The sequence below is a fragment of the Meriones unguiculatus genome, chromosome 1 (genome assembly GCF_030254825.1).
Source record: "Meriones unguiculatus strain TT.TT164.6M chromosome 1, Bangor_MerUng_6.1, whole genome shotgun sequence".
Taxonomy (NCBI): Eukaryota; Metazoa; Chordata; class Mammalia; order Rodentia; family Muridae; genus Meriones; species Meriones unguiculatus.
Window position 1 is genome coordinate 26,272,002 of NC_083349.1, and position 26,242 is coordinate 26,298,243.

Genomic DNA, 26,242 nt, shown 5'->3' on the forward strand with positions numbered 1-26,242 from the left:
CTCTTTAGGCAAGCACTCTAACCCTGGGATAAGGTTGTTTTTTTTTTTTGTTTTGCTTTGTTTTTGTGTTGTTTTGAGGGTCTCATATGTCCTAAATGAACTCATTATGAAGCTTAACATGATGCTGAATTCCTGATCCTCCTGATTCCATCTATCTAGTGCTGGGATTATAGGTATGCACCATCCTGTCTGACCTCCCCAGCTTTTTCTTTCTTTCTTTTTCTTTCTTTTTTTTTTTTAATTTTTGAGACAGGGTCTTAATTATGTTGTTCAGGCTGGCCTTGCAGGTTTGATCCCCCTGCCTGAGCTTCTTGAACAGCTGTGATTATAGGTCTGTACCATCTGGCTCAGAATTTACACTTAGTCTTAGAGACTATTTCAAGAAATGAAGTGCATAGACAAACTTTCCTTGTCACCTTACCAAGAATCAAAAGGGTGATTCCATTAAAAACAGCACCAACGTAGGTCATCAGCCACATGAAGACAGCCAGCTGTGAAGGCCAATGTCAGAGGGTTAAATAAGAATAAAGATAACACAGAGTTCAAGCTAACTAGGCCTGCATCAATGCAATGCTGCATGACACAGATCCCCCACTTGCATTTACAGTCAGAAAATTCACTGTCTTGGGTTCGAAAAGAAATTAGTAAGTACAGGTGCTAAGCTGTGACTGCTGGTCCAACGTTGCTCTCCAGAGGGAGGTGGTAGCTTTTTCTGCTGATACCTATCTCTCTGTTACAGACTTTCTCTTGACCGATAAAATCCTATATGCCCCATTTTACCTCTGATTCATAGCCCAGCAACTAACCTTCAAAGAGTCAACCAGGTCTTCTACCAGAAAGAGGCGAATAATGAGTTTGAGGGCTCTGTTGACATGCACCATGGCAGCATTCATGTAATTGTGGAACGCTTCTGAGGACAGTGTAATGTCCACATCCAGGTAAGCCCTTCCAAGAAAGAAAAAAAACAGTCACACACATGACACACAAGGGGAAAAATCTTCAACAGCACAGTGGTGTTTTAGTGTGAAACTGTCATTCTAGAAATCTGTAGGGGACACAGCTGATCCAGATGGAGAACTCTCAGCTATCTCTTCAATACCATGTCCACCTGCATGCTGCATAATAATGGACTAAATCTCTGAATTGCAATCCAGTCCCAAATAAATGTTCTCCTTCACAGGAATTGCATGGTCATGTTGTCTATTCACAGCAACAGGACATTGACTAAAACAGTGTGTGCACATATAGAGATCGGAGGACAGCTTGTGGCAGGATTGAACCCAAATGGTCAAACTTAGAGGTAAACACCTCCACATGCTGAGCATCTTGCTGCCTCAGACCCTGTCTCAGTAAGTTCCAGAAAACACAAAGCTACATAGAGACCTTGTTTCAAACAACAACCACCAAAACAAAAACGAAAAGAAAAAAGAAAAGCTAGGACTATAGCTCAGTGGCAGAGCACTTGCCTTGTATGTATAAGGTCCTGGGTTCAATCCCCAATTAAAAAAAAAAAAAAAAAAAGGGAGGTTAGAAAAGGAAATATGAGGAGAGTAGAGATCATAACACGCTAGGGTTGGAAACTAGACACACAGTTTTCTGTTCTCTGAGGTTGAGAGTAAAGAAAACAACAACAAAAAACGAAAACGGGAGGGGGGTACAGGCAGAGAAAGAGTCTCAACTACACAGCCCTGATTACCTAGAACTTACTCTGTAGCTAAGCTGCCTGAACTTAAAGGAGATGTGCTGCATGGCCCCTCAGGTGCCGCGGTCAGAGCTGTGTGTCGCCGCGCTGGCCGCGCTGTGCTGGGACGTGGCCCTGCTCATTCACTACTACTGAGTGCGCTACTTGTCGCCCTGAAGGCGAGCAGGAGAGGAGAGGCAGGCCTTCCTCCGCCTGTCTATGAAGAACGTACCTTCAAACAAAAGTTTTAAACACTGCATGTGTCCAGGTGTGAAGGTAGAGGCAGACAGATCTCTGTAAGCTTCAGGGCAGCTGGGTCTACACAGTGAGTTCCAGCCCAGCCACGGCAACACAGGGAGACCTTGTCCCCCCAAAAACAAAATAAACCAACCAACCAAACAAACAAAACCTAGATGTTGCAATTAATATAATTTGGTAACAACATTTTATAACATCATAGAAATGACACAAAGAAAGACTCCTTAAGACATCTGAGGAAAAAAAAATAAGACATCTGAGCTTGTAAAAACATATTCATTCATTCAATCAACAGCTACTAGTTCACTAAAATTAATTTACAATAGAACTTTAAGGACACATATGACTTAAGTTATTTAAAAAAAAATGTTTTAAGATTTATTTACTTATTATATATACAATGTTCTGTCTGCATGTGTGCCTGCAGGCCAAAAGAGGGCACCAGACCTCATTACAGATGGTTGTGAGCCACCATGTGGTTGCTGGGAATTGAAGTTACTTTTTCTATTTCTATCAACAGAAAACACAAGTCCCATCAGGGAGCCAGTAGCTATTCTAGGGAGGTCACAGCAGGGGCTCTTTTTATTAAACAAAGGGTTTTTAAAGTTTCTAAACCTAAAGGGTTTTTAGGCTTCTAAAGCTCAAATACAAATTTTTATGGGCAAAGATTTTCAACAGCACAAACATGAGGAACCATTTGTTAAAGTTTAACCATTTGTTAAACAGCACAACCAGAAAGGCATTGAAATCTGTCTCTAGATAGGGCTAGAAAGATGGCTCAGTGGCTAAGAGAACTGGTTGCTTTTCCAGAAGACCTGTGTTCAATTCCCAGCACTCACAGGGCAGCTCACAACCTGTAACTCTAGTTCCAGGGGATCAGGTGCCCTCTTTTGGCCTGCAAGGACAAAACACACATATGTTGCACAGACACACACGTAGGGAAAACATCCACATATATAAACAATATATTTTTACATTTATTTATGTAGATGAGTGCTCTATTTGCCTGTGTGCCTGCATGACAAAAGAGGGCATCAGATTCCACTATGAATGGTTGTGAGCCACAGTACAGTTGCTGAGAACCGAACTCCGTATCTCTGGAAGAGCAGTCAGTGCTTTCAACTGCTGAACCATCTCTCCAGCCCCATAAACAATACTTTAAAAGGCTAAAACTAATTTCCCCAGACCCAGGGAAACTACGCTAGAGCTAAAGTAAATAAGAAAAAAAAATTCAGAAAAAACACAGAGTAAACTGGTTCCAGAACTAGAAACGCAAAGCTGTTTCTGGCTGACTGCAGGCTGCCTTGGGCAAGCTATTCCATGCCCTGTTCACAATTTGCAGGGATCTTTAGCCTTAAGTGTGAGCCTCTAATTAGTTAAACATTCTCAGTCAGGTGGTGGCTCACACCTTTATTTCCAGCACTCCAGGAGGCAGAGGCAGGCAGATCTCCGAGTTCGAGGCCAGCCTGGTCTACAGCATGAGTTTCAATACAGCCAAGGCTATACACAGAAACCCTGTTTCAAAAAACCAACCCCTGTCCCCTCAACCCCCCCAAAAAGCTCTCTGATACTAACTTGATCACTTGTTAGGGTGATTGCAAGGTATTTAGGACATGTTTCTGCCATTAATCAGCTGTAAAAGGCACGTTAGAACTTCAGACCTGAGCAATTTCAGCAAACTTACTTGAATGGATGGCCTTCTTCAGACTTCTGCACAGCTTGAATGACAGACTTGTAGACTCTGAAGCTGATGGTGACAGAGAGAAGTGCCAGAATGAGGTAAGAGACCACACTGATAACACTGAAAGCTGCTAGAGAGAGTAGCATGACCAGCGTGGTGCCAAAGACAAACCCAGTCTTCTTCACATCTCTCCAGAAAATCAGATCACGCACTGCCAAGAGAGAGGAAATAGAAGTTAGAGAATCCAGAACCACCCTGCCTGTGCTGCACTTTACTGACTGAGCTATCTATCTCCCTAGTATCCTGGTCTCCTCTTTATTTTTGGTTTTGCTATTTTGGGCTATTTTCTGTAGTGCAACCCTGAGCTCCTGATCTCTTAAGAGCTGGGATTGCAGGCCTGTGATACACACTTGACCATACTGTTTTTATTCTTGAGACAGGGTCTTGCTAAATTGCCCAGCCTGGCTTTACAAAATTGGACATGGCCAGTCGGGCGTGGTGGTGCATTCCTATAATTCCAGCACTCTGGGAGGGAGAGGCAGGCGGATCTCTGTGAGTTTGAGGCCAATTTGGTCTACAAAATTAGTCCAGGACGGCCAAGGATACACACAGAGAAACCCTCTCTTGAAGAAACAAACAACAAAGCAACAAAACAAAACAAAACAAAACAAACAATAAAAGGACAAGGCCTCTAAAGTTGGACAGATAAAGAGTCTGAATTTTTGGCACATACTTATAGTCCCAGCACTCTGAGAGACAGAGGCAGGGCAGATCAATGTGAATCTGAGGCCAGCCTGGTCTACAAAAGGAGTCCAGGATAGGCAAGGCTACACAGAAAAAAGGAGTCTGAGTCTTGGTAATTTCCTTTCTTTCTCTCCTTCCCCCCTAAAGCTGTTTCAAGGCTAATGCAGACAGAGTGCATTATGACCTAATGCAACAAAACTCTACTAGGAAGTAGAAGTTTCATGATTTCTGATAGGAAAGTGAGTTCCACAAATCATAGAAAACCAGGGTGCCACTCAGGTGCACACGACTGAACTGAGACTATACGAGAAAACTGAACAGGAGACCTACCTGAGAGGTCAGGAGGACGATTCCTACAGTCAGAGTTTAGGCACATACATTTCAAAGTTCATGTCTGTAAGTGTAGTTTCAATACAGAACACAGAGAGGCTCCACATTACAACACAACAAACTGATATGTGATCCTGGATATGACACATTCAAGAAAGACACAATACTGTTTCTATGAAATTCTAGCCCAAATACATAACTTTTTTAAAAAGAGAAGATAACTAAAAACTCAACTTGAGAAATATTCTACAAGGTGGGCGTGGTGGTGCACACCTGTAATCTCAGGACTCTGAGAGCCAGAGGCAGGTGGATCTCTGTGAGTTCAAGGCCAGCCTGGTTTACAAAGTGAGTCCAGGACAGCCAAGGCTACACAGAGAAACTCTTGCTTCCACAAAAATAAATCTATAGCTATATAGATTCTACAGAATAACTGATCTATATTATTATATTTTTGGTTATGAGCCTAGCCTTTAATGGCTGTGTCATTCTCCAGCCCCTGATCTATATTCTTAAAAAGTACCAGTGTAAAACATCAACAGGAGGCTGGAGAGATGAACCAGCAGTTAAGAGCCCTGGCTGCTAGGTCTTCAGGAAGACCTGAGTTCAGTTCCCAGCATCCACAGGGTGGCTCACAATTGTCTCTAACTCCAGTTCTAAGGAATCTGATGCCCCCTTCTGGCTTCCATGGGCACCAGGCACGCACATAATACACATACATACATGCAGGCAAAACATTCACATAAATAAAACGTCTAAAAGCCTTTACAAAGAAAGAAAATAAATAGATTTCTACACTTGCACACATTGGAAATGGCCACTGTGTCCTCACAGACTTTACCATCTGTTGAAAAATTGTCATACAAGGTAGTTAGACCTATAATATTTACACAGGTGACTATTGCCCCCTAGAGGCATAATATAAACTACACAACAGTACAGAAAGGCCCTGGGCTCAGCCTTAAAATTATCAGTGGAATTAGGGTCTAGACCAAAAGAGGATTTATTGTTGGAAAGAAGGAAGGGCAGATAAAGGGCATTAATAGACTGCTCTACACAGCAAACCTCATAGTTTGTTTCTTTGCTTCATTCACGCCTTGGCCTACAGTTACTTCCTATCCTACATACTGTATCCTGTCGCTTTGTATGACCTCACAGCTTTATTTCTCCTCAGAGCACCACCACCTTATTTACTTCTAACAGCTCTTCAGATCTGTGACGGGCCCAACTCATGACCCAGAGCCAGTGTGACTACAACTTCCATTCATTTCCTGATACTGCCCCTCACATGGAAATTCACCATGTGGAAACTAAGCATTCTCAGTACAGAACATCAAAGAAAGGGGACTGGCAAGGCCTTTGAAAACTTTTACTTCTCTTATTCATTAGCAGAGTTAGGAAGAAGAATTATAAGGAAAAAAAAAAGTAAGAAACGGGAGCTGTCAAAGTTTAATATGTGAAGCTAATAGAGTGGATGTTCATTTTACGACCAGGAACCTAGTAAGGAGCTACAGTAGTTTTTGTTTGTTTTTTGCTTGATTTATTTTTATTTTTTATTACTACAGTAGTTTTGGTTCCATAATTGTTTTTTTTTGGGGGGGGAGTAGATTCATTTGTTCCTACTGCCAGTACAGCTTTTAAAACAGCAAATTAGCTAGGTATTCTGGTATATACATGTAATCCAAGACTCTAAGGGGTGGAGGCAGGAGGGTCAGGAGTTCCAGGTTATCTCCACTTTCTGAACCAGGGGGATTAGATGTGTACAGCAATTGCCTGGAATATGTGGTGCTAAGGACTGAACCAAGGGCTTCTTGGGTGCTAGGCAGGCACTCTATCAACTGAGCTATATCTCCCCTTAGCACTTTTTTCACACCTTAATTTTGAGGTTGGACTTGGGCTTCTGACCATCCTGCTGACCCAGCTTCTTGAATAGTTGTGAATACAAAACCTGTGTCACAAGGGATATCTTTTTAAAGGTATACAAAGGGAGACAAGAGGAACTGATGGGGTATGAATCTGCAAAATACACTGCATACATGTGTGAAATGTCACAATGGAATTCATCATCTGCCCTTTCTTTTAGCTGCTAATGTACACACTGTGAAGTACACAGGTTTGCAACCTTTGCCACTGACCAGCTGGGCGATTTGGAATGGTGCAGAACTCGTGTAACTCCCTTGTAGGGATGTGCAGGGTTGCGTGGATGAACGTGGAGGCGCCAGAGCACTGCTGAGTCAGGAGCTAGTGCCTAATGTTAGCTATTACTGCTCATTTCACTTCCAGTCTCAGCACACAATTACAATGGAAAACTGATGAGCAAAAGTTTGTTACTAAGCAATACAAACTTTTTTTTCTTTTTTGCATTGTTGTTAACAGAATATAAAATTAAGATTGGGGGAGCAAAAAGGAGCTTTTAACTAAATTTATATAAGAAAAATTGTATTTAGAGCCAGGCATGGTGGCATAAGTCATTAATCCCAGCACTTGGGAAGCAGAGACAAGTGGATCTCTGAGTTAGTGGCCAGTCTGCTCTACAGAGTGAGTTCCAGGAAACCTTGTCTCAAAATTCAAAACAAAACAAATATATTTAAAGACTTTATTATTTCATGTGCAATCAGTTTTCTGTACATTCTATGTGTGCAGGGCATACATGGAGGGCAGAAGAGGACATTGGATCTCATGGAACTATAGTCACAGATAATTGTTAGCCACCATGGGGTGCTGGGAATCGAACCCCTGTCCTCTGGAAGTTGTTAGCATTCAGACCCAGGACAAGCAGCTGCTGAGGTGTCTATTCAACCATTGGACCTGGCCTCCAGGTTCTCCCGCTTGTTTCTCAGTCCCTACTTATTTGTTACATTTCATAGAACTTACAAAGATTGACCTGCCCCTGCCTCCTGAATTCCAGATCTTTTGAGGTAGGAAAGACACACCTTTATTCTGGGCCACACCTTCTGCTGGTAGCCTATGTAAAGGACTCAGAAGAAGGAAGCTTGCTCTCTTTGCCTTCTTGCTATTACTCTTGATCGTAAATCCATTCCTTCACTGGCAAAAGAGCTTACTTCTTTGAGATTCTGACCTATACCGAAGACTGGCTGAGACATCCAGCCTCATGGACTAAACAACTACTGAATTCTTGGACATAATGTTGGTAGACAGCTACTGTTATACTAGTTGGACCAAAGCAGGTAAACCATTCTATATATACATGTTTACAAATATATATAAACATTCTGTATATATGTATATAAACATGTATATGTACACATGCATATTTTTTCAAAGTTCTGTTTCTTCAGAGAACCCTGCAGTGCCCATACTACTTTTAAAAAATGCTTAAATGTAAAAATGGGCTTATTTAATTAAAACCTTAAGCACTTACTATTCCTTCAGAAAATTTATTATAAAATGTTTGGGGTTGGTCTGGTGCTGTGTATTTAGATGCTAAATTTTGGGTCCCAGGATCTAGCTGTAGTCTGGACAAGGGAATTGTCACATACTCTGAACAATGTTGTGTAAACTCTGCTCCCCAATTATCTCTGGTTGGTTAATAAAAAAGGATGGACAGCATGTAACTAGGCAGAAGAGAAGGAGAAGGAAGAGGAAAATGGAGAGAAATAACTGGTCTGATGGAGTAGATTCAACTCAGACAGTATGGATATTGGCAAGTATCTTGGGGCTTGTAGCTGGGAAATAGCCAGACTATCTTTAAGGATTAGCATAAATTGTACCTGCCCAGTTATTGTGCTTAAGTTTGTTAAATAAATCAACAGGTCTCTATCTCAATTATTTGGGAGCCAGCTGAGTTAGAAATGCCCTCTAGAATTATTATTTTTTTACAACAATAAACAAAAAGCTAAGTAGGCTGGAGAGATGGCATAGTGCTTAAGAGTGGCTGCTATTCTTCTGAGGGACCAGAGTTCAATTCTCAGCACCTACAGCAGACAGAGGATCTGACACCTTCTTCTGTACACACACAGCAGACACTCATAAACATAAAAAGAACAGCTAAGAGGAACCACTACAGTAGCTTGATTTGAAACAAAAGCATTTATCTCATGTGCAATATACAATTTCAAAAAAACAAAAACAAAAACAAAAAAACATTAGCACAGGAAATGTGGCCAGACAACAACCATTCTACATGATTACCAAAAGCTGCAGCTTCATTTATATTGATATGACTTAATGTATATTCATGTTAAAGTATCATATTTATCTCTAGGAGATGAAAACAATGACGAAACCTAGATCTCCTTGTAATTCAAGTACTGAAAAGGTTGTGCATGCTACTTCAGAACAGTAGGAGTCTTAAGTTCCTCTTTCTATCTGAACTGCCCTGTTGCTGCTGCAACACAAAAAAGAAAAACACCCTAAGAAAAGCTCACTTAAATGTGCTCATAGAAATCCACACTCCACCCTCAGCAAAGTCAAGGGAGCAATCAGAGAGTCTTTTGTAGCCCTCAATTTTTATTTTATATTTGTTTATTTAACGTGAGCACAAGTGTGCGCATGTGTGTTGAGTGTGTGTGTGCATGTGTGAGATCAAACATTTTCAGGGGTTGCTATTTGCTAGATGCCGATTCCTTTATTTCTGCCTTCACTACTGATTTTAATATGGTTTAAATAATAACAGGGTCTCCATTCTCCCTATTGTTCAGCTTCTAGACTTGTTTCCAAAGTCTTGGTATTTGCATTTCTCAAGTAAAATGAGATTTATGTTCCTATTGTGCAGACTGGTTTTTCAAACCAACAGACCACAAATAACTCCTGAAAACCAGGCGGACTTGACTTGAAAAATGAGGCTTTCTGAAACTGGCTGACAAAATGATGTTAAAAATGGTAACAATGGGGGCTGGAGAGATGGCTCAGAGGTTAAGAGCACTGCTTGCTCTTCCAGAGGTCCTGAGTTCAATTCCCAGCAACCACATGGTGGCTCACAACCATCTATAATGAGATATGGTGCCCTTCTGGTGTTCAGGTGTGCATGCAGGCAGAACAATGGTAACAATGTGTTTATGCTAAATGTTAATGTTTCAGTTAAGCTTTGTGAAGATCATGAAAAAACTAAGATTTTTTCCTGGGGCTGGAGAGATGGCTCAGCAGTTAAGAGAACTGACTGCTCTTCCAGGGGACCTGAGTTCAATTCCCAGCACCCACATGGTAGCTCACAACTGTCTGTAACTCCAAGATCTGATGCTCTCACACAAACACTCAGACAAACCACCAATGCACATAAAATAAAAATAAACTATTAAAAAAAAAAAAAACGCTTCACCCTGCTGCACCTGGGGGTTAGGCAGTCTGTCACCTCCTGGCTCCTGGCCCAGAGGACCTGTCTTTCACACTATGGTATCTGTGACTGTTTGGATCTCGACCCTGACACTACAACCATGCTGTTCTTTAACAGTGTGGGTTCTGGGCATAAACTCAGATTAGGTTTGGCAGCAGGTGCCTTTATTTGGTGAGCCATCTCAATGGCATTACTTGACCTTGTGTGTTGTTTCATAAAGTTAGGGAAAAGAAGAGCTGCCTGCCACAAATTATATGTACTGATATACTAGTTCCATGCCACTTAAAGCAAAGAGTAAAACCAACAGCGTCTTTCATACCAAAAAGGACTTAATTTACTTTTAAATACCTGTACTACCATTTCTTCAATCATTCACATTTACATGTTCTGTGTAAAACCTTTCTAAGATCATTTACTGGAAATACAGAATTTTAAAAGTAATAGAAAAAAAACCCTCAAGAAACCAATATAAAGTCAATATAGTGATATATTAAAGGAAGTTAAACATCTAAATGTATATTTTTAATTACTATCACTGTAACATATAGAAGCTTTTTTTATAGTCTCTGTTCAGAATGTGTAATATCACACTAGGATATGTGTCTGGGATGGGTGTGGGAAGAACCATACCCAGCATTTCTTAGGATCTTCTCAAGTTAACTGTGCTTATATCAGACAACACAACTCAAAGAAGCCATCAAAATAAATAATGCTGGAAAATGGAATAACCGAATTCCAGACAAATCTGACCATCCTCTTTCAGCCCTCTTCATATCTGCTGAGAATTAAAAAACACTTTTAAGATTTTCAGTTTGGTCAGGCAGTCAAACTAAAATTAGCCAAGATTTAAAATGCAAAAACTGACAAGGGTAAGAATGCTTTAAAAAGTTAAAATAAATTTAATGGATAACATATTAGAATTTAACTGGTCTTGAAAAGCAGAAGACAGATATTGAAACTGCATTTATTCTAAAGCCATTCAGCTCTGTTCCATCACTCTCACTCCCTCCTAGTAAAACATTTGCAATTTGCTACCTATTCCCCCTTAAAAGGGTCAGCATTTATCACTAATGCATTCTCGTCCATTTTTAAACACTAGGTCAAAAAATTTCATTCTGCCCAATCCGTTGACTGGTTTTTCACTATTTGATGCTAGAACCTGATATTTCTAAGACAGGACTCAAAAGCTTGCAATACTCAGTTACCACTGTCACAGATCTCAGCCCTTCCCTCGATTGCCTACAGGGATCATCAGAGCCTACCTGAACTCAGTGCTGCAATTAAGTGCTGCCTCATGAGAAGCATCCTGTTCATCCCTTCTCCATCTTCTGGTCCCACCTAAGGATGGGCCATCATGTTATTAGCTGACTTAGTTCTGTTCATTAAGTCACGGCTGCTTTTGGTACTTACTTGGTATCAATACTGTGGATCTGGCAAGATTCACACTGCCCCTTCCTATTTTTTAAACAAGATCCAAACTATCTTCTGGTCCTTACGTTTCAGTCTTACTGCTAGGAGCACATCATGGCACAACTGTACCTTTCCTGCCCAAAGTGCTTTCTCTGCTTCACTGCCCTGGCTGCTTCACACTGGGCGATGTACAAAGCTGCTTCTTCTAATTTAAAAAAAATTTTGTTCCTAATTTACTTATTTTTATTTTATGTTCATTAGTATTTTGCCTGCATGTATGTCTCAGTGTGGGTGTCAGACCATGGAGTTATACACATTTGTGAACTGCCCAGGTTGGTAGTGGAAACTGAACCCAGGTCCTCTGGATGAGTCAGTGCTCTTAATCGCTCTGCCAGCTCTCTTCACTCCGCTTCTTCCAATTTTAACTTCCCTTCTTTTGTTAACTATGTATTTTCTGACCAAGATCTGTTTTGCAGCAATTGACTCATAACGTCTCTCTCACAAGCCAACTACTTCTTCCTTAGCAGGTGTCACGTGACTGCTTCCGGGCTCTCTCAGGCTATCACTTAGAGTAGATGCGCAGTTAACCGCTCACCTTTTGGGCATGCTCTAAAACACTTGGATCCTGCACCCCCACCTCCGGTCTGCATCAGGTCCTCTTCCTTTTGGAGCAGGCCGAAGCACTGCATCCTGCAGCAGTCCCCCATCGCATGGTGTCTAGGCACCAGCAACTGCATCTGGCGGCTCTGGAGAGCTCCGCTAAGGCCGTTAGTGCAGCGGCCTAAAGAAGCCGCGCGAGCAAGCCAGATCTTAGCGCAGTGGCTCTAGGGGCCAACTTCAGAAGCCCAGGCCTTGGCCGGGGCCTCCACATTATTCTTATTATTGAAAACAAGCGTTTTCTACCTCTTGCTAGCGAGATTTAAGGATGTCAGCTGCAGTAACCACGATACGTTAGAAGATGGAGTTGCCATGCCTAACGACATTCCCCAGAGAAGGAAGACGCCATCAGCCTGCAAATTCAACCGGAAGCAGCAGTGACCCTTGCTGACTTTCTCATCTGTTTGTTGTTACTACCAAATTTAAGCAAAGAGTTCGTTCTGATTTAAGCTCAGAAATCCTCAAGGGTCAACAGAATTTAACCCAAGCAGGTTTTCTCTGTATACCCTTGGCTGTCCTGGTTCTCAAAGAATTGACTGCATCTGCCTCCTTAGTGTGGGGTATGAAGGCATGTACCACCACTCTGGGTTTCTCCCAAGCATTCTTTTTTGTTTGTTTGGTTTTTTTTGAGATAGGGTTTCTCTGTGTAGCCTTGGCTGTCTGGGACTTCGTAGACCAGGCTGGCCTCAAACTCAGAGGATCCTCCTGCTTCTGCCATGCTGACTGCTGGTAATACAGGCGTGTGCCAACGCATCAGGCTAATCCAAGCATCTTACTTACTCTGAAAGAGGAGTGAAACTGACAAAACTCCAATCAACTTGAACTTCATTTTTAAAGAACAATTCAGGATCTATACAACATTCTATTTCTTTTATTTGCAGAGGTCTTTTTATTTGTTTTAATTTCCTAATATTTAATACGTCTAAGAAAATTTAGGTGTGGAAAAGTCAGGTGGGCTGGCTACATTGGTAGGGTTTTCCATTTGTAGCACAGGCTGGCCACCAAGTTTATGATTAAATCTGGGTGTAACTTGCAAATTAAGAAATAGTATAGAAGATAGGTGTGGTGGATTACACCTGAAATCCCATCCCTGAAAACAATTAATTTTACCTGCAATCCCTTGGGAGGCTGAGACAGAAGGGTGACTATGAATTTAAGGCCAACGTGGGATACAGAGTGAGACTATCTCAAACACAAGAAAAGAGTCTATAGACCAGAGCCACTGGAGCACACTAAACTCAAACACTAGTAAACTGCTGAAAAATCTGACAAACATGCAAAAATTTCAGAAAGGTTCTCATAAAGCTGACTAGAAACTGACTACAATTTAAAGTTGATTGAGACTGGCCTCACAAACTCAAAACTATCAGAAGAACCTTGAATTTCTGATCCTCCAGCCTCCACCTCCCAAGTGCTGAGATTATGGAATGCGCCACCATGTCCTGCTTATTCAGTGCCAGGGTTTAAACCCAGGGGTTCCTGTACGCTAGGCAAATACTCTTAGCAACTGAACTGCCTCAAATGTACAGTCCTCTTGCCTTTACTCACTTCCATCCTCTGCCAGTGTGGGCCACTTCAACGAGCCTCCATCAACTTTAAATCAGTCAGTTTGTCTGTCTTTCTGTTAGCTGACGCAGGAAATCACATGGTTTTAGACTTCACAATTATTAAAAATGTGACACAGTCCTTATCTGACACAAAAATTGAAAGCAAAACCACATATTAGGTAATACACAGCCCTGACTTTGAGGTCTTAATTTTCCTAGCAGCTCTATCAAGTAACTCTCCTAGGGAAACAGTGGGTGTTCTGGCTAGTTTTATGTCAACCTGACACAAGCTAGAGTCAAGAGAAAGAAGGGAGCCTAAAATGAGAAAATGCCTAAAGACAGGGATGTTGGGTAGCCTATAGGGCATTTTCTTAGTTAGTGACTGATGGAGCGGGCCCAGCCCATTATGACAGGTGGTCCTGGGTTCTATAAGAGAGTAGGCTGAGAAAGCTGTGGGGATCAAGCCAGTAAGCAGTTCTAGGTTTCCACCCTATTTGAGTTCCTGTCCGGACTTCCTTCAGTGATGAACAGTGATTTGGAAGTGTAAGCCAAACAAACCCTTTCCCTGCCAAGTTGCTCTGGTCATGGTGTTCTGTCACAGCAACAGTAACCTCAACTAAGACTGTGGGTATCTGGGTAATGAATAGATACTCCCCTCCATTTTACTCCAAGAACACAGCAGACTAACCAACCACAGAATCACCACCTAAATTTTATTCCCAATCTCTGGCCTTCCCTCAGGCAGCACTGGGGATGGAAACCCAAGGCCTCATAAGTGCTAAGCAAATGGTCTATCACCAAGTTACACACCCACACTACTTTTTGTTTGAATGATTGTTTTTGAGACAGGGTCATACTCTTTTGCCCAGCCTGGACTTAAGCTCACTCAATTCCTCCTGCCTGTAACTTGTAAGTGCTAGGATCACAGATGTGAGATATCATGCCCTGCTTTTCTACATTTTGTTTTTCTTTCAAGTCAGTATTTCTCTGTGTTGCCAAGTCTGTCCTGGAATTCACTCTGTAGACCAGGCTGGTCTCAAACTCACAGAGAACTGTGAGTTCTGCTTCTGCCTCCGAAGCCCTGGGATTAAAGGTGTGAGCCACCACACCCAGCTCTGTATCTTTCTTAAAAGATTTAAAATTTTTTAATTATGTGTATTTGTGTGTCTGTGTGGGTATGTGCAACAGCGTCTAAGTGACTGGTGGAGCCAGGGTTACAGGTGGTTGTGTGTCACCCAATGTGGGCGCTGGGACTGAACTTGGGTCTTTACAAGAGCAGTGCGTGCCCTTAACCACTAAGCCACCTCTCCTGCCATCTGCCACTGCTGCTTACCAAAACAAACAAAGTGGGCGTGTTGCAGGATTTTTTATTATTGTATGTAGAAAACCTAATTGTTAGCAAAATATAAAAGTCTAAATTAATATCAAATGCAGGTAGGTGTGTCCTGGAGAGATGCAATTTGGGTGTGCCTCTAAAACCTCCATAGAGTCTTCTGAAGACTGAAAAGTTCCTTCCTGGGCTGGAGAGATGGCTCAGAGGTTAAGAGCACTGACTGCTCCTCCAGAGGTCCTAAGTTCAATTCCCAGCAACCACATGGTGGATTATAACCATCTATAATGAGATCTGGTGCCCTCTTCTGGCATGGTGTACATGCAGACACAACATTGTATACATAATAAAGAAATAAATATTTAAAAAAAATAAAAAAGTTCCTTCCTACTTGAAGGTAAGTTGCTTGAGGTCTTGTGGTCTTTGCTTTATGAGCAGAGGCAAAGTCAGCTGGGTGGTTTTGAGCTACCCCACCATAAAGGTGAAATGGTTCGGGCCCCTACTAACTTGGCTTGGAGGCCCCCCACCAATGGTGACATGGTTCCCAGCCTGCCAAAGGTGTAGGGGAGGAGCTAGAGTCTTCTTTTATAAACAATTGGACCTTTGATAGGCTCTTTCTTTTTGTTTTAGAAGAGTTTGTATGGAAAGAGCTATGGCTAAGAGGCAAAGATCCTCTCTTTGGGCTTGCAGGAAAGAAACAGTTGACATGGCACAGGAAAAATGGAATTCTTGGAAATCAAGCTAAGAGCTACAGAGCCCTCTTGGGTTTGGAGGAGCTCAAGAGAGGCAGACTAGCTAGATAAAAGCACACAGAGATTCCTAAAGAGCTAGTAGTTTAGTTGTAGAATCAGGCTTGTAAACAGATATTGTATATAGTTCAGAAAATAAGGTTATCTCACTGAGCTAGCAGGTTTTTTTTTAACCTCAGTTTATGCTTCCCGTCTTTATTGGTATAAATAATAATAGATAATCGAAACAGTTATATGGAAAACTAATCCCACAACCTTCATGGTCTACATTCTGTCAGCAACAAGGGAAGTTGACACCAGGGTTCTTAGATTCAGATGAGGTTACAACTCTGGATCACACATGACAATTTTAGAATCAGACCTTCCTTCATCAACCCTGTGCAGGAGATCAGCTGATCTATACACGCATCTCTGGTCCACAGGATAATAAATATAGTGTTTAAATCACTGAGCTGTGGTACGCCCTGTGTTTTGCTTCTCTGGTCTACTTGACTTTTGACATCACTGCTATCTTTATTAGTAGGGCTTCATAATATCCTGAAGCAAATACTTCAAGTCTCTTAATTTTGCTTGTTAACAAGACTACTTTGGGTTTGCCACATTCCTTGTGTTTCCACAAAAGAATTCTATTTGGACGGTCAATTTTCTGTGGCAGAAAAATCCTAATACACTGACTACATAGAACCCACAGTCTGGACAGCAGTAACATGGTAGTCTTCCAAATCCAGACAGAACGTTTTTCCTCTTATCTCTTCCTTTGTTTTCCTCTGCAATAATCAGTAGTTTCCAGCATGTCTTAAAATATATTTGTTAGGGTGCTGAGAATAAAACCTTGGTTTTCTGCAACAAGTTCTTTAAGCCACTGAACGGAGTCTTCCTTTTTGTTAAGAGTGATTTTAAATGGAATTGCATTATACACTGGGGGAGGAAAGGGGGCATGGTCTCTGTAGCCCAGGCTACTCTCAAGCTCAAGATCTTCCTCTCTTAGTTTCTCAAGTGCAGCACTTCATGCATGTACCACCTTACCTGACTTGCAACTCCCCACCTCCTTCATAGTTTTTTCATTTACTATTAATGTACAACAATAAATTGAGTTTCTGGTATTTTATTTCTTAAATTATGTGTGTGTTCATGCATGTGAGTGCATTTCTCCATAAAAAGTAGAAAAGAGCACTGGACCTCCTGGAGCTGCAATCATAGGTGATTGCTGACTCATCTTTCCAACCCTTGAGTACTTCATTTTATTGTAGTTCTGAGTCTCAAACCCAGGGCCTCATGTACATTAGACATATGCTCTATGTTTTGAACATTAATCAGTATGTCTCCTGTAACTTCATTAAATTTATCAGTTCTAGGGGTTGTTTTATAGGTTCTGTAGGATGGATTCCTTTATGCCCTTCACTCTTTTTATGAGTTAGTGTATTTTCTATGTGTTACCTCAGGTTACCTGTGGAGGCCAGAGTTGAATTTACAGGCTGATATCTGCCTGACATAGTACTGGGAACCAAACCTGGGTCCTCTGTAAGAGTAGCAAGTGCTCTTAGTTTATGAGCCATCTCTCTAGTCCACTGTTTTGTTTTGTTTTTTCAGTGTGTAGGTCAGGCCGAAATTGAGCTTACTGTCATGTATAAAAGTCAGAAGACAACTTGTGGAAATTGGTTCTCTCCTCCTACCATGTGGGTTCTAGGAGAAGTGAACTTAAGTTGTCAGGGCTGGCAGCAGCAAGTGCCTTTGTACCTACTGAGCTACTTGCCAGCCTGGCAGTCTTGACTCAAATTCTTTTGTTTTTTGTTGACAGGGTTTCTCTGTGTAGCCTTGGTTGTCTTGGACTCACTTTGTAGACCATGCTGGCCTCCATCTCACAGAGATCTACCTGCCTCTGCCTCCCCAAGTGATGAGATTATAAGCACGTGCCACTGTACCCAACTTGTTTTCTTCCTTTGTAATCCTCCCTGTCCTGGAAGTCACTCTGTAGACCAGGCTGACCTCAAACTCGGTGATCTGCCTGCCTCTGCTTCCCAAATGCTGAGATTAAAGGTGTGCTTCACCACCGCCAGGCTTGACCTCAAATTTTACATCCTCTTGCCTTTGCTGCTTTGATGGGACTGATGTCATTTTTCTTTAATCTGAAAAACTTCCTTTAGCATTCTTTATAGTCCAGGCCACCTACAATATACTCTTTTAATTTCACATCTAAGAAATACCTTTATTATATACTACAGATTTAATTTTATGTGCAAGAGTATTTGCCTATGTATGCATGTGTATCACATATGTGCAGTGCCCACAGAATCCAGAAGAGAGCACTCTTCCTCTGCAAGAACCACCAGGGCTCTTGAACTGCTAAGCCACTTCTCCAACCCCTTGATTTTATTTTTATCTTCCATTATTTAATATAGACAAAGGTTAAAGGTGAGCATGGTGGTACATCCCAGCACTTGAGAGGTAGAGGCGCGAGAAAAGAATAAAATATTTCCCTTGGGTTATTTTATCTGGTGAAATTTTTTCATCTTATATGCCTGAGACCTCAGAGCTCATAAGCCTTTCGTAATGATCAGATAAGTATAGCCCAGTAATATGATTCATGAGAAATGCCTATTTTGTCTTCCTGGAAGATGCCGGAAGGGCATAAGTAGTAGTCATGTAGTAGTCACAAAGCACTGCTTGTCATCCTGGATATCAAAGACTTAAGAATTTTTGGATGGCAACTACTCTGTGCTTTGTCATCGTAGTTGTGGAAGAATCTGATACTTCCTTGCATGAATGTGTTGACAGCTGAAAGCTTGCCTATGGTATCTTCTTCTGCAATCAACTGTGAACTGTAGTGTTACCAGTTTTTGAACCCACTGAGTCCTAACCAATACTCAGCCTGGGAGTGGTCTCCAGATCTCTGACACCATTTCAAGGTTACTTTGGACATATTCTAGTAGGTGACTGGCTGCCAAGCTATTTTAGCCAATTAATTTCATAGAGTAGGAAGCCTATGATCATTTTGTCTTCAAAAAGCTTTTCTCTGGTCTGCTGTGGAACTCCTACTGCACAATCTTTTGATTATTCCACAGCCTTGTTCTTCAGGTTGTGTAATTCACTGTTTATCATCAAATTCAGATTCCTTCCTCTTTCATCTCCGTTTTGCTATTATGGCCACTTAGTGAGTTTCAAATTCCAAATGTTACATGATTCCAGGGTTTTCTCTAGGCTATTTCTGTTTCTATTTTTAGACTGAGATTCCCTTTATTGTCATTCAATACAAACATTTTCTTTCACTTTGTTGAATGGCTATAAAAACTTCTCTCTCTTCCTCCTACTCTTTTTCTCCCTCCCCTCCCTCTTCAGGGTCTCAGTCTATAGTGGCTGACCTTGACTTAATCCTAACATATGAACTTAGTTTATAGAGATCTTTTTTCTCTAGAATTTATTTTTCTGGTCTTAAAAAATTAGTTTGGATTTCCATTCTAGACACCATGACTAACGTGTTTTACAGCTTGATGTACTTATTCTGTTACACTCCTCTGTAGCGTATGTATTAAAAAAAATTGGCTGGTTACTCCTTGAATCCTAGCATTTGCAAGGCAGAGGCAGGTGAATTTCTGTGAATTTGAGGACAAAGAGAGCTCCAGAACATCCAGGGCTACATATAGAGACTCTGACTCAACACTCTCACACACACAAATAAATTTATTGTATTTTATTTCATATTTATATGCATGTGCTGTTTGTCTATATGTGCACCAAGTGAGTGAAGATGCCTAAGGAGGCCAGAAACTGAACCTGAGCCCTCTGCAGTAGCAGCAAGTGCTTATAGCCATTGAGCTCTTAAAGAGTATTAATTTGGGGGATTGCTCTAAGCAAGCCATTACATTTCATTAAATCCAACCTGCAAACTCTTGTTGCTGGTGCAGGAGATCAAGTCATGGCTCAGTTCTTTCGTCTTTAGCTGGATTGTCTGGATTCTCTCATGTGCACGTGGGTCAAGGATCAGACAGAAGCTTACATAGAGATTATGTCACAGAAAGATTTTAATTTCTAGTTATTGAGAAGGACTTAAATTATCTTCTCTCACTCTTCTCAATTAGTAAGGTCCCAACTTCAGCCTATTTTTCTGGTTAAAAGTAATAAAAATAGATTGAATTTAATTGTTCAAATATATTTTATGCTTTCTTATAAGCGTTAACTCTTTCAGAATCTGGCTGTTTTTAAGTATGTTCCACACTGCCTTCACAGCTTTTTCTTTTAAAGTATAGTCACGCGCAAGGTGGCTGAGTCCAACAGGCCTACCTGATTATATATAAAAAACAGAACAACAAAACCAATGTGACTTTATTTATTTTATTTATTTAGAGACAGGGTTTCTTTGTGTAGTCCTGGCTGTCCTGGACTCTCTTTGTAGACCAGGCTGGCTCTAAACTCACAGTAATCTGCCTCCCTCTGCCTCTTGCTAGAATTAAAGGTGTGCACCACCATACCCAGATTTATTATTTTTTAAGGATTTACTTATTCATGTAATTTATGTTTGAGTGTTCTGTCTTCATGCACACCAGAAAAGGGCATTAGATTCCTTTACAGATATTTGTGAGCCACCATATGGTTGTTGGAAATTGGGCTTAGGACCTCTGGAAGAAGAATCAAGTGCTCTTACCACTGAGCCATCTCTCTAGATCCATGACTTTATTTTAATTTTTTAAAGATTTTATTTCTAATTATGTATATGTGTGTGGGGATGTCATGTACACAATATATGAAAACAAGAAGTTGATGCATTTTATCAAAATTGTTTACATCTTTAAAGATTTGGTCATAAAATAACTGCTAAGGTTTTTAATTTAGAAATTTGTAAGGAATAACCTTTAAGCTTCTAACTATGTCAATCTGGCTTAACTACCATCTAAAAATATTTACCAATAACATATTTTGGTCAATAAGAAATATCCTCAGCTTACACAGCTCTTTTAATCTCCCATTCTAGATGAAATAGTTCAGCTGGGAATTACTAATAATTACTATTTACAAAGCTCTTTACTTATTATAACACTATAAAACATAGCAAAATAACTACCATCATCCTATTACCAAAGAGAGATGATGAACCAGTTAGGCTTGTTGTCTAAGGTCATATTAAAGGCTGAAAAATGCCAGAATTAGACAGGAGGCTTTATGGCTTAATTTCAAAATGCCTCATCTCTCAAAAGTAACTACCTATGAAAGCCACTGCAACCCAGGAAAAAAATGTAGAAGATACTGATGTATCAATGGAACAGTAATCTACTCCAAGGTTGGCTGTGTGTAGAGCTTTAACTATCCTTTACCCTTACTTAAACTTTCTGTGGCAGTTTGAATGAGAATGCTCCTCATAGGAAAATATATTTAAATACTTGGTTCCTAGTTGGTAGAACTGTTTAGGTAAGGACTAACAGGTATTGTTGGAGGAGGTATATCACTGGGGGTAGGCTTTGAAGTTTCAAGACCCCATGCATGCCATCCCAGTTGGTTTTCTGGTTCCTGATTGTGCAAGCTCTCAGTACTGCTCCAGAGCGGTGCCTCTCTGCCTGCTGCTGTTTCCCACCACGAGAGTCATGATTCATACTCTGTGAAACAATAAACAAGCACCCCTTTACTTTTTTTTTTTTTCCTTTTTTTTGGTTTTTGTTTTTTTTTTTTGAGGCTGGGTTTCTCTGCATAGACCTGGCTGTCCTAGAACTCCCTCTGTAGACCAGGCTGGCCTTGAGCTCAAAGATCTATCTTTCTCTGCATTCCAAGTGCTAAGCAAGCTCTTATATTTTTTAAAAAAAATTTTTTATTTAAGTTTATTTACTTTACGTCCCAAGGGTCTCCCCCTCCCCCAAGCAAGCCCTTCTTAACTGCTTTCTTTTGTATGTTGCCTTGGTCACAGTGTCTCTTCATAGCAATAAAAGGTAACTTATACACTCTGCAAAGTCAGCTTCTAGGAAAGGAATCATTTCAAATAAACAAGAGTCAAATAAATCACAGGCAAGAAGGACTTCTGGTATTGTCAAATGTTCTGTTGTCAAATGTTCTGTTGTCAAAACAGGGGGTGGAAGTGATGTTGGGTTAGGGAGTGGTGCATGCCTTTAATCCTAGCATTTGGGAGGAAGAGGCTGAAGCAGGTGGATCTCTGTGAGTTTGAGGATAGCCTGGTCTATAGAGTAAGTTCCAGAACAGTCAGAACTACACAGAGAAACTCTACCTCAAAACAAAACATTCTGCTGTCTGAAGACTATTCAGTAGGTCCTAAGTATAAGAATGAATGAGTTTCTCTTAAGTATTATTCCAAAGAGCACTATAATAATGGTCACCTACTTTCAGAGCATAAACCCTCTGTGGAATACAGTAAATTAATTAAAAGTTACATTTACTAAGTTTCCCTGCAGGAATTCTTTTATCTTTGATAACTAATTAAAATGTCCAAGTCCCCTATTAAAAAAAAAATCTAAGTGTCCATCAATGTTAACTATCATGGATATTTAAAAAATTGAACTTTGAAATAAATATAAACACAGACTGGGCCTGTAATCCCAAGGCTTGAGAGGCTGAAGCAGGTGGACTGTGAGTTCAGCAGTCTGAGCTACATAGTAAGTTCTAAGCCATCTTGGGTAACCCTGTATCAAAACAAACAACAAAATCACAAAACAATAAATAAGACTGCGGTGATATTCTTAAATATAGTAGCCACTCTTAGAGGCCATCTATAAAGAAAGAAGGACCTTAAAACAGAACAGAAACTGAAAACTCAGGAGGTTAGTGTTACCAAGTAAATAGTCTGTGGCTTTGGGAAAATACGAGTATAGAGAAACCAAGTTAGGCTGTCACTAAATGTGTGTGGGGAAATCTGTTTTTACTTACAGGGTATAAAGCAAAATAAAAACATGGTAGTCTGATAATCACAGCAGCATTAGCCACATGCACAGTTTTTGGAGTAAATGGTTACCTGGGAAGTCACTTAGAAGTCTTGCTAGGGCATGCTTGTTAACCATTTCAGTCTTGCCGGATATAGGATCTATTCTAGTGTCTTTGATGACAGTAAGCTTTTTGGAAATCCCAAGATCAGATCCAGTCTTGACATCTATGTGTTCTAGGATGTTAGGTGAACCCTGTGGCCAAGACTGTGGAGCAAAGGCTTGCTTGATTTTTCCTTCAGCAGATGTTCCTTCAGCCTGCATTTGCTCAGCCTGCCTTTCCCCTAATTCTTTAATGGCCTTGATGGTGAGCTGCTCTTGCTCTAAGTCGGAAGGCACCATGGGGGCACCTCCATTTGTTTCTCTGCTGTGTTCACTGTATTTGCTTTTCATGTCTTTAGTTTCTAAACCGCCTAGCTCACTTTCATGCAAGAGTTCCATAGGCAAAGTGTTTTTAAAATCTGCTATCTTCTCTAACATTGCTTCCAAGCTTCCACCTTCCTCCTTATCTTCTATCCCCTTTTCCCTGGCTCCTTTGAGGCCAGCCATCAAGTGCTCTGGGGAGGAACCAACGGTATCTTCAAAATATTTTCCAGGCAAAGATTCCAACTTGGCAGAAGCTGCCACAGCTAATGACAATCCTGTCTCACTAACAACACTTGGAGGTGCTGCTGAGGGAACTTTGGAGCTGTCAGTCACAGCAGGCTTTTCAGGTACAACTGCATTCAGAGTATCAGGTACTTGTACACACACCTTCTCACCTTCTACACTTGTTCTCTTAGTAGTATTTTCTGGCTGGGCCTGATGCAGCTTCAAAGCACTGCTTGGCTCCTCAAAGTTTTCACTCATTTCACTCCTCAAAGTTTCACAACTGGGAGTCTCTTTGATTCCTCCTTCACTTGTTTTTGTAGTAGCACTTGGGAGGGAGTCAGGTTTTTCAGGTAAACCTTTGCTGTTCTCAGATGACGGGTTTGCTGTGATGTCTTCTATGACTGTGTCATCAGACTCCCCAGAACTATCAATTTCTGTGACTTCCCCCAGCATGGAGTTAGGCCAGGCATCCCTCTGATCAGGTAAAGCCACTTCTACTGTGGCTACTCCAGAGCCTGAGACCCATTTCTCAGGCACAGAGCCAGGCAGCTCTGGAGGAGGCTGGGAACTGCCTGGCACACCTCTACTGCTGGCTTCTTCTGTGGAACTAAGATAGTCTCTTACAGGTTTTCCTTCTGTAAACACTTCTGCCCCATCACCTGTGGATTTCGTGACAGGAGTGCTCCCATTAAGAGAACATATAGGCATTTTCTGATGGGTGTTCATTTTAAGATTTATAACTGGAATTTCTGAGCGATGTTCATTCCTGTCTAGTCCTGTACTTTTTGTTGTGCAAGAAGATGATTTATCAGCTTGTTGTTTTGCTTGGGGAACTAAGTCCCAAGTCAGTATTTCATTAGTAAAGTTATGCATATCACTCACACATCTAGACACCTCTTCCAGTGCTGCCGTAGTGTGTGAAAACTGTCTACTGAGAAGTGCAGAGGCTGGGTAACGCCCTGCCTCTTTATTTCTTAGTGGAAACACTTTGTCATTCATTTCCAACAAATCTGCAGGGGATTCTCTATCACCATGAGCTGCCCAGCCACACAAATCATTTGTATTTTCCTTATACAAATCTTTAAATTCTCTGTCAAATGTTGCTTTGTCAATAATTACTTCAAATGGTGACTCAGGAGAATCTTTTTCTACACTAGCTCCTGGAAGTTCAGATGGGGACAAGGAATATGTACACATGCGTTCTGCCTTAGACTGCCCAAGATCCAATGAACTTCTGTCCTCTCCACTTGGAGCCTTGTTTGGGTTCTTGGGTTCTTGGTCTTTAGCTATACAATCTTCTGCTGGACCAGTTTCCTTTGAGAGAAAAGCAGGCTTCTCTGGGAAACTGTCTGGAATGGAAGGGCGGTTGCAAGGAATGTCAGCTGTAAGAGAAACTGAAGCGTCTACTCCGTCCTTGTTGGTTTCCTGAGGCTTGTCCAGCCTTTCCTTATCTAGAAGAACCAAGAGGTCTTTTCCTTCTTTAGCTACAACAAGCTGGCTGCCTAATATTTTACTTTTTTCTCCAAGCAGTGTTGTAAGGTCAGGGTTATGTATTTCAGAAGATGAAAGAAAGGAAGAAGCCATAATTTCTGAAGGTGGCTCATCAGAGCAAAGAGAGTTCAATCCTGCTATGGTCGGAATTTGAAAGAAAAAGATCATTTACCAGGTACAAGCACACATGAGCTAATTAGGCAAAGCAGCATGCTTTCTATTTTTAAATCACACACACACACACACAATGTTTATAAACAGATGAACAGACACAGAAGTACGTAACAAAACAAAGATCAGTGGTTGTCCTACAAAACATGCATAAAAACTGCCAACAGTAAAAAAAAAAAAAAAAGCCAATTATCATGCTACAAATTGCAAGTGACAAAATATTTTCAGGACAATATTTTTTAAGTGGTCTACTTTTTGCCCCCTGAAAAATAAGGTGGTGATGGTACTGGGAGATTTGAGTTTTCCTTTCCTTTTTTTTTAGGGTGAGGGGAGGGTGAGATGGGAAGTGGCTGACGGAGTTATTCAATAGTAGCTACATAATCTATACAAAATGGCCTGCTGTTATGACATGCTGCTATGCCTTCCTTTGTAAGCTGAACAATTCAGAACACACTGGCTCTACAGATCCCCTGTTACAGTCTTCACAATCTGAGAAGGAAAAGAAAGCTGCTTGGCTCAAGTTGTTCTGGATCGAAAGAGGTAGATCTTTCCTGAGCCTGAGAAATCAGACTAAAACATTCCATTCCACACTTCAAGAAAGGGAGACAAACTGCCTGATATTCTAGAGTGTTGAATCAAATCTCCTGTGTAGCTGGCCATTTTAACCCTATCACACATGTAGTACAGTAAGTCACCGTGAGCTTCAGCGGAGGCTCTGGAATTGGACTTCTGGACAGTGCTGGACCTGTTAAGGCTGTGGGGATTATGGAGATAGTCACAACCCTGCAGCTGGCCAGGTGTGCAGTGTTATAGTGATACACTGGGTTGTAAACTGACAAGGCTGGACTTGTGGTAGTTTTTGTCACTCTGACAGACTTTAGAATCACCTCAATGACGTGTCTGTGAGGATGCTTTACAAGGAGTACCTGAGGGGTGAAGATCTGCCCTGAGTCATCCCACGCCTAGACTAGAATAAACAAGAAATTCGGTGGTCAGCTGAGTGCCAGCACCCCGTTCTCTGCTTCCTGACTAGTGAACACTCTGAACTCATAAGCCAAAATCGAATATATCTTCCTATAGAAAACAATGAATGGTATGAGTTGGTTTCTTTTGTTGACATTAAACAGAATTCTTTTAAAAACAGGAGTGATATATTAAGTCTTAGTGATTATTAATTCCACAGCAGTCATCCAGTCACTACAATATTCTCTTTCTAATCTAAGGAAAAATGAAAATAATCATCCCAAGAGAAGGCTGCTGCATCTCTGGGGCTGAAACAAAGCAGAGCCTAAAATATTTCTAAGTAATTGAATCAAAGGCACAACTTGATCAGGTGAGGTCTAAGTTAGGCTCAGAATAGCAATGCCTTGTGCGTGAATGAATAATGAGAAAAACATG

General features: G+C 41.0%; 1 protein-coding gene across 4 annotated transcripts in view; it reads right to left on the reverse strand.

Moving 5' to 3' along the window:
• The window catches only part of Rtn3 (reticulon 3), a 55,846-nt gene that overhangs the window by 6,451 nt on the left and 23,153 nt on the right, over positions 1-26,242 (reverse strand). For 2 of the 4 annotated variants that reach the window (XM_060385861.1, XM_021642285.2), the window contains 3 exons: positions 3,624-3,831; positions 807-945; positions 422-491 (listed from right to left, as the gene is read on the reverse strand). In XM_060385861.1, coding sequence (XP_060241844.1) covers positions 422-491; positions 807-945; positions 3,624-3,831 — 417 coding nt within the window. Of the gene's footprint in view, positions 1-421; positions 492-806; positions 946-3,623; positions 3,832-22,623; positions 24,811-26,242 lie in introns of all 4 variants that reach the window. The other 2 variants (XM_021642284.2, XM_060385843.1) reach the window with 2 other exon arrangements.